The sequence below is a fragment of the Puntigrus tetrazona genome, chromosome 4 (assembly GCF_018831695.1).
Source record: "Puntigrus tetrazona isolate hp1 chromosome 4, ASM1883169v1, whole genome shotgun sequence".
In the NCBI taxonomy this organism is placed as follows: domain Eukaryota; kingdom Metazoa; phylum Chordata; class Actinopteri; order Cypriniformes; family Cyprinidae; genus Puntigrus; species Puntigrus tetrazona.
Window position 1 is genome coordinate 21,376,934 of NC_056702.1, and position 9,318 is coordinate 21,386,251.

General features: G+C 39.4%; 3 protein-coding genes across 3 annotated transcripts in view; 1 reads left to right on the forward strand and 2 right to left on the reverse strand.

Annotated features, from left to right (window-relative positions):
* Positions 1 to 9,318, reverse strand: part of LOC122342952 (NACHT, LRR and PYD domains-containing protein 3-like) — a 924,523-nt gene that overhangs the window by 808,555 nt on the left and 106,650 nt on the right. The gene's annotated exons all lie outside the window — the stretch shown is intronic.
* LOC122343117 (gastrula zinc finger protein XlCGF49.1-like) lies at positions 605 to 2,706 on the forward strand. Its single transcript, XM_043237468.1, has 2 exons — positions 605 to 847; positions 1,740 to 2,706. The coding sequence occupies exons 1-2, from the start codon at positions 736 to 738 to the stop codon at positions 2,291 to 2,293; spliced, it is 666 nt and encodes a 221-aa protein (XP_043093403.1). The 5' UTR covers positions 605 to 735; the 3' UTR covers positions 2,294 to 2,706.
* Positions 4,859 to 6,258, reverse strand: LOC122342292 (gastrula zinc finger protein XlCGF7.1-like). The gene has a single exon (XM_043236089.1). The coding sequence runs from the start codon at positions 6,256 to 6,258 to the stop codon at positions 5,362 to 5,364; it is 897 nt and encodes a 298-aa protein (XP_043092024.1). The 3' UTR covers positions 4,859 to 5,361.

A 9,318-nucleotide genomic window follows, 5' to 3' on the forward strand; every position in this document is an offset into this window, starting at 1 on the left:
GTTTGCTCTTCTTTTATTTTTTAGTCGCGAACAGGACTTTTATTTTGACGCGGGTTAAGTTCGTCATAAAAGCTGCGCTGCGTCTGTGTTTCAGCCGAAGAAAGGTTTGTTGTTTTAATCATTTAACGCCTTTAAATCGATACACTGTACTTTATAGCTTCACACGCAAGTAAAGTTAATTAACTGTTACTGAATGTGAATCGTAATCGTTTTCCGACGTTCTGAACGCCACTGTTTGAGTGAAGAGCACGTTATTTTGTTCCCTATGTATTGGATCACATCGTAAACACTGATTCGTTCAGTGGATCGATTTTAAACTCAACCGATTCACAAGTGATTCAGTTGAGTCACTCGAATCGCTTTCTGACGAGACAAACAACAACAACGAAAACAAACAACTTTTACAAACAATAGCAGTTTTATATTTCTAAGCAATATGAATATCTAATATCAAATACCTCATTTTAATTAAAACTAAGTGGTGGTTATTAGTTTGCATATTTATTGCATATTATTTATTTTTTTCATTTTCAACAGGACGCAGTGTTTGAACACACAGGGAAAACTCTTGAAGGCAAACAATTGCAGAGATGGAGTTTATTAAAGAGGAAAGTGAAGACGTAAAGAACGAAGAAGCGTTCAGCGTCAAACAAGAGGATACCGAGGAACCAACAACTATACCATTTATTAAAGAGGAGAGTGAAGACGTGAAGATCGAAGAAACACAAGTCAAACATGAAGATACAGACGAACAAACAAATATATCCTTTGTTAAAGAAAGAGAGTGAAGGCGTGAAGATTGAAGAAACGTTTAGAGTCAAACATGAAGATACTGAAGAACAAATAGGTTTGGTTTTCATTCTCGAAGCTGAACTATTTTGTTTTGTTTTCGCACACTTTTCTCTCATTTTAGCCCCAAAATAAAAGAAGGCAGTAGCCTACCCTTTTCTCTTCAAACTCTTGTAGGATTTCTGCATCTATACTCGGAATATTAATGCAATTGTTTAAATTTAACTAAATCAGAATTAGCAAAGTTGCGATTTTTATTTTAACATTCTCCATTTTCAAAACGATTTATGATTTTTGTAATATGACAAAAAATAAAACATACTGAGATAGACTGGTTTAAAGTCAGTTGAAAAGCAAATTTTCTGACGGTTTCTTCCACTTTTTGTTTTTAATACGAATTACTGTATTAATAAATCGCAGTATAGGCATTTATATTTGATATATTCTTAAAAATAAGAACAGATGCAAGACAAATAGCCAAAAATACATCGTGCGTGTGGCAAAATGATAGATAATCAAGTCAAAAATCACTTGGATATAAAGTAAAGATCGTGTTTTATGAAGCTATTTTGTGAATGCGCTACCATGAATACGTCAAAACGTATTTTTTGATCGGTAATATGCATTGCTAAGAACTTGACTTGAATGGCTTTAAAATAGTTGTATCAGATAAACTATACAAGCATGAAATAGAGCGGTCCTAACACTGAGCCCTGTGGCACTCCGTGACTTCTGTTTGATTAGGTCTCTTTATTTACGTAAGCAAAGTAGGGAAGTCCGTTACGAGACGCCAACCATGCTGCGTCTCGTTCACAGAAGCACAAGGAGGAACGGATTTGTAAGTTTAAGAAGCAAATAATCTAATTTGAGATCTTCCCAGTTCTCCCGAGGCATGAAGCTGTACGTATCTGGTGTCTGTTAACTTGAATTCGTCTCTCGTTTGCTTTTAGGCCAGATGCCGCGGAAAGAGGAGAGCCGAGAACTTACTGGAATGGAAAGCGAAGAAGGCCTCGAAAAGCACGGAGACAAGCCTTATACCTGCGAAGAGTGCGGAAAGACTTTCGGTCAGAAAAGAATCCTGACTCAGCACTCGAGAGTTCACAGCGGAGAGAAGCCTTTCGCCTGCCAGCAATGCGGAAAGAGTTTCGCCTCGAAAGGAAATCTCGTAGCCCACATGAAGATCCACAGCGGGGAGAGGCCTTACGCCTGCCCCGAGTGCGGGAAACGCTTCCTGAGCAACTCCAACCTCAAGAAGCACGGCAGGAGCCACACGAGAGAAAAGCCGTACACCTGCGAGCTCTGCGGCAATGGCTTCACCGAAAACGGAAGTCTTAAGAAGCACGTGATGAGAATCCACGCCGAAAAGCGGTCCTTCGTCTGTCCTCAGTGCGGAACGGCCTTCGCAAGCAAAGTATGCTTCAATACCCACATGAAGACTCACTTGAGATCGCGGTTTTACATGTCTTTGGCGTGGAAGGAGTTTCTCGGGCAGGAAAAATCGTAACGTCACGTTAAAGGAAGCCTTTCGTTCGCAGAGAATAGCGCTTCGGATCGAAAACAACTGAAGGAGACAAAAAGCAACAGTTCACCCAAAACGTAGAGCTTGATCTGGTATAGTCTAGCTTTTGTACGTAGTCAACATTTCTTTTTACTTTTTCTCTCTAGTTCTTGCATGTTTAGTTCTTTTCTTCGAGAAAGCTGACAAATGTGTACGTAGGAGAGAATTGAGATATCACCGAGATATTAAAGTCTGCTCGCAGAATAGAGAAAGAAGGTGTTGATCAGCGTTTAATTAATAGGTTTAAGTTGATTTAACCCTCATTCTTCAGGACAAATGTAAAAATGTACAAAAATGGCCTTTAAAAAATAAATAAATCTCTTGCAAATGTGTAGGACTCAATAAATCCTAAACGGTAATTCTGAAGTGTAATGTTTTTCTTTTATTCTTCTGAACATACTACAAATCAATTTAGTTTTAGGATTAGATATTATGTGTACGGGCACTGTCCGTGGTGCTGAACCTAACACCAACGTGTCAATTTAATTTGCTTAATTTTAATTTTTAAATCAATTCGATTTGAAGAGTTTTTCAAAAGAGACAAAGAACGGCGTTGTTTAGTATATTTCGACTGTAATTGGGCATCTGAAGAAAAAAAAACTAAAATGCAGACAATTTGTTTTTCTGCTGTTCTTTAATAGAAAAATAGAAATAGAAATACCCTCCTACTGTTACTAAAAAGAGTTGGGGAATGCTAAAAATTATTTTGGTAATGACCAATACTGTTAGTTTCGAGCAGTCTTGGGAATAATGCTAAATTAATTTAATGAATTTATTAAACACTCTCTAAAACACAATCTCTACATAAAAATAGTTAATAATAATACAGTGTATGCTAGATGTTGACTTAAACCTAAATGTAACATTCAACGACAGATATTTCAGTACATTGAATGTTCAGTGAGTTGAGTATTGTTCTGGGAAATGCTTCAAGAACATCTGGACCAAAGTTGGAGAAACCAAGCGATATAATGGATTCTCCATTGTACGTTTTCACAGTGTTAACTCTGGTTAATGTCCGTTATCCATCGAATGGCCAGTAAACGTGTGTTTTCCCTCCTCTTGTGGGGTGATTCAGAACTGCTAGAAAGTTTTGGTGTAGTGCTTTTCAATAGACATTACTTCAAACCAGCTTTCCACATGGAAATCACAAAATTCTGGAACAAAGCGAACCGAATGCTGTGAGGGAAATCTCGGGTTCAGCTCGCCCATCGTGAGGCACTGAAGACATTAAATGCGTTTAATGCATTTCAGCGTAGTAGTGGTATTTCAAACGTTGCAGAAGGAAGGAAACAAAGTTTTAGAAAACACAAGGCCATATAAATCGATATAAAAACATAATTCTGCATTTACAATTACAGTAATGTGACTAAATGTAGTTCGTTATTTTCCACCTCTGCACTTAGTATTGTTAGCAAATGTTTACAGTATGGGTCATTTAACATCTTTACTGTTGTTATTTCCATAGAAGGAAGTGTTTTTCGGTGCAAATCTGAATCAAGAATCTCCAGACAGATATAGTAACTCATGTTTATTTAAAAACTGGGCAAATGGCTACTTTAAAACATGAACAATCAACAGTTAAGTCGGTATCATGAGGGGTTGCGCAGAAATACAAAACAAATAAAACAAATTGGTTAACTTTACAGAGACAGTGGCCGCTAAATTAGAATATGCTTACAGTAGGGTACAGCAAAGCAAATAATGATGGGACTCATAGGGACATCTGAATATCACGAAGTTCACGTTCAGAGAAGCGCTGGGTCTGCGATCAGTTCTGTAGGCAAAAGACTTTGAGCTGCGATGTAACCAGTAACACGCATTCATTTCTGACAATATTTTTGGTTTTATAAAACGCTGGCAAAACAAGGTAGAAATATTTAGTTTGATTGTACTAATGTTCAACTTCGATAACAACATCACCAAATGTTAGCGACACATTTCAGAGTAGACACCAACACTGCATTGCATTTATTCCCAAATCCTTGCTTTAAGTCATTGAGTTTTACAGCAGGAGGCCGATTTCTTCTGTGCATGTAACCATAATTAAATGATTGTAATCTACCATCCAAATTTTGGTAACACTTTATTTTAAGGTGTCATAATACATAATACTTTTGCTAACCAAGTTGATAATTATGTGAATGTAACAGACAGCTACTGTTACATCGTTACAGACTGAGTCCGTTACACAGCTACTTGCACTTAATATTCTGTCATTTAATGTAATTTGAAAGGTATATTGCTTTTATAAAATAGTTATCCCACATACTTAGTTCTTCAGAAAGGGTTGTGGTTGCCGAACAACACACGGACAACAAAGAGGTGTATGTTTGTAGAGCGGTTTAAAATGTGGCTCAGCCAATCAGAATCAAGAACCGGAACAGTTTTATATTCGTTTACTGAAACTTCACACTGAGGGGGATCTGTTAAGGCCTCGATATACGTCAAAAAAGTTGTTTCGTTCTTTGTTTGAGGGCAAAAGACGCTTGGAAAGGCTGGCGAGCGACGATAATACCGTTTCCGAACATTCTGACCCTCCGGCGCTGCTGGAGGCGGGGTTTACGTTCATCTAAACATGGCTTTTAAATTCTCCTTGAATGAAGAACACTAGCAGCAGCAGTATTTATTTCAAACGGATGCATTTGGTACTTGCTACCATCGTTTTGGAAAACTTGCATCTGATGTTTCTGTTGCTTTTTGCATAACTACAAATCTACGACGGGCCGTCGACACAAGCGCCGTTGTAATTTCTTCGTAGAAACTAACTGCTTTCGTTAGCAATCATACAGGTGCAGATATATCTGTGGCAGCACACTATGCATATAATGAATCGGAGACGCTGCCGCTTTGCCTGAAACAAACAGGGGAAAATAAATCCCGCGTCAAAAGAAGGTGGAGTTTCAGAACACACCCACACTAACCGCCTCGGTAGCTCAAAGGTGTTTAGAATTCAAAACTAACTCCCCAAAGAGTCTGCTTTACAGAAGCCCGATTTAGTTTAAAAAGACAAGTCATTTCAGTTCAGTTCGTTCTTCAGTTTTTCCTTTAGGCTTCTCTCGGTTGTGAATTTCAATGTGCATGTCAAGGCTGCCTCGCTGACTGAAACTCTTTCCACACTGTTTGCAAGCGAAAGGCTTCTCCCCGGTGTGAGTTCTCATGTGTATCTTGAGGCCTCCTTTTCGAGGGTAACTCTTCCCGCACTGATCGCACGTAAAAGGTTTCTCCCCGGTGTGAATCCTCATGTGCATATTAAGGCCTCCTTTTTGAGTGAATCCCTTTCCGCACTGTTTGCACGTGAACGGCTTCTCTCCGGTGTGAATGGTCACGTGCTTGTTGAGGTTTCCTTTTTGAGTGAAACTCTTTCCACACTGTTTGCACGTGAAAGGCTTGTCTCCGGCTTGAAGCGTCCCGTGTTTTCCACTTTGACCGGAACTCTTTCCACACTGGGGGGATCTGTCGGGCTTCTCTTTGTTGCAAACTTTCATGATGTGGTATCTGAGGGATCCGGAGTGACTGAAACTCTTCAAGCAGTGAGTGCATGTGAACGGCTTCTCTCCGGTGTGAACTCTCATGTGGCCCTCGAGGCTTCCTCGCTGACTGAAGCTCTTTCCGCACCGAGGGCACGCGTAAGGCTTCTCTCCGGTGTGAATCGTCACGTGCTTCTTAAGACCTTCCTTTTGACTGAAACTCTTTCCGCACTGAGGGCATGTGAACGGCTTCTCTCCGGTGTGAATCCTCATGTGGATCTTAAGGCCTCCTTTTGGCTGAAACTCTTTCCGCACCGAGGGCATGTGAAAGGCTTCTCCTGTGTGAGTTGAGATGTGCTTCTTGAGGCCTCCTTTTTGGACTGAAGCTCTTTCCACACTGAGGGGCACGCGTGAAGGCCTCTTTCCAGTGTGAATGGCCATGTGCTTCTTAAGGCTTCCTTTCTGAGTGAAGCTCCTTCCACACTGTTTGCACGTGAAGGGTTTGTTTCCATTGTGAACTTTCGTGTGGTATTTCAGTTTCAATTTTGTGCCAAACTTTTCCACAGTGTGTGCAGGTGAACATATTCTCTTCAGGGTGAGTTTTCATGTGGCTTTTGAGGTTGCCTTGACGACTAAAACTCTTTCCACACTGAAAGCAGGGAAACGAATCCCATCCCTTTTTGTGTGGGAACTCTTTTCAGACTGTAAACTACTAAATGATTTTTCTAGGAAATCATGAGGTTTCTCATACTGATATTTCTCTTCAGTTTCTTCCTGCTCCTCTTTCAGCACTGTTGAGTCTAAGGTGGAAGACCAACAAATAAAAAGTTAACCCCAGTTCAACAGCACAGAGCAAACAACATCAACCTTGTAGCTGTGTAACGATCTATGCAGGATCCTACATCAAGGTGTCTAAACCTGAACCTGCTCGGCCCGAGTTCTACAATTAATTTTCTAAAATATTCCCTATTATGTACCAGTTTTATGTCTCCTACGCCAGTGATTCTCAACTTCAAACACCGCTCTGTCAATCATTAGTGTTGTCACTGTACTGGAATTTCTTGAAAATGACACTGTGAAAAATATTGATATTAGATACCACAAAAAAACAAACGTCTAGAACATTATTTCTTTGTATTTTTATTACCTACTGTTATCTAAGATCGTTCATCGCTCATAAACGCTGGTTAATACGTTTAATACGCGGGTTCACGTATAACCACCAATCCACGCTAAGCAACCATGATCCGCTCTTTCCGTGAAAACCACACGTCTACATTTGAAATATCGTAACTGAGCGTGCACAAAGTGCCACATGCGAACGCCCCCTTATTACGCAATTTAACTAGAACGAATGAGACTGCGGTCACATGTGGTGTTCTGTCAATGTGCATATGATGAAAATAATTAAGTGACAGCTCGGCTAGTATTGGTACACTGATGCTCCGTGAAATTAGTATTGACACCGTTCAGATATATCATATTTTTGACAAAACTACTGCACATTTTATCTCTCTCCCTTATCTGACACGCTCAGGTCAATTTAAGGATCTCTCTCCTAATGAGTTAATGATCTGACTTAAATAAGGGACACATACAAAAAGTGCGGTGGTCGAGTTGAGAACCACCGTCCTACATGATAAAATAATACATTTAGAGAGAGAGGTGCACAACTCCCCATTCAACTCTCAGATTAAAAGTTAATCACGCAATTATTCCTTGTGCTGTAAGGTTGTTTAAGTGGGCAACGATGGTAGACAATTTAACGTGGGTTGTTAGACTTTTTAAATGGAAAACATCTCAAAACTGTAAGACAATGAGAAGCAGGGTAAAATATATTATTATTTATATGTACAAAGTGCATGTGCAGATGGTATGTGATTTTTGGTTTAAAGCTGTTTGGATACAAACCAAAAATCCCTTAGGAGCCCCCAATATACTTAACGAATCGAAGAACGAACTAAAAATGACGTCATTGAGGGAAAACAATATGTCTAAAACAAAGTTCGCTTTTGGCAGTTCAAACAGCTCACCAAAGCACACTTTTTGTGGACTTCGCTTAGCTCCTAAACACCTTTGAGCTTCCGTTAGTGCGAGGCGATTACGCAGTCGGTGGGTGTGCTTCAAACTCCACCTCCTTTGATGCAGCTTTACTGACCATAAATGACTTTACTAAAACGCTAAGATAATGGTTACAGGTGCTATTAAATGGTAACAAATCAACCATGGTTTTGCTCCAGTAACCATAGTTAACTATGAAAACGAATCATTTTGTGTCAATGCTAGGTGGTGTGTATGCGATATTGACGAAAAATGTGTGTGTCAATGTTTTCTGGGATTTTATCGATAAAAACAAATAGAAGATATATTTAAGAGGCGTGACTCAAAGTTTTTGATGTTCTTTGTGTTCTGTAAAGTCAGTTCACAACAGGGATAATGAATCTTTTATAGAAGAGAGATATATAGTCTATATAGTTTTATAGAAGAGAGAACGATGTCAAATTTTGCGCCATTTATTTTTTTTAAATAATAAAATACAAAAAAATGGTGTTATAAACGTACATACACTTAAAAATATTTTTATGCGAAAGAAAGACGACGGAACTATTAACCTCGAAGTCACGTTAACCAGTATTAACGTATTTGTTATGCGTTTTATCGTTTCGGCAGTGGGGTCACGTTATAGTCAGGGCCGGCTATATTCAGCCAATCACAGTGCACTAGATAACTGGCCAATCAGAGCACACCTCGCTTTTTTTTTTTTTTTTGAGCTATGAGCTTTGTGCCAACTGACCCTCCATTTCAGGAGGCGGGGCTTAGAGGAGAACCAATAATGTACAGTATGTGGAAAATAATGCATTTTATGCACTTTAACCGCATAAAAACATTGCATTACACCAAATACAACATTATATGACCTCTTAAATAAGGGTCAAATGAGTTCAGCTATGAGAAAACCGACCTGTTGGTTCTTCAGCATCTTCAAGTTTGACTCTGAAAGTTTCTTCACGCTCCTCTTTGATGAACGCGGTCTTGATTTGTTCCTCGGCTTCCTCCTGCTTGATGAACGCTTCTTCGATCTTCACGTCTGTACTCTCCTCTTTAATGAACACCATCTTCAGCTGGGTCTCAGTATCTTCTGGTTCGACCGTGAACGCGTCTTCAAGCTCCACTTTCAGAAACTCCATCTTTATAACGGTGTCACATGGATCTCAGTAGCTCTGTCCTGTTTGAGATGAGAATGATTAAGCTCACTGTTACTTAGTCAATCTGGGCTGCATGTTACAGGAATAAATCTAACCATACTTTTGGGAAATGCTGCATTTACCCAAAAAATAACCTAAATGACACTGAATGACCAACTAACCATACTTTTGGGAAATGCAGCGAGTTAGTTTCGATCACAATAGTTAATATTTTTAAAAAAGCAGCGCTCGGTTTCTTCATCACTACTCAACAGTGAACGAGCTCGTGTTCATTCACTACATAGGGAGCGAAGAG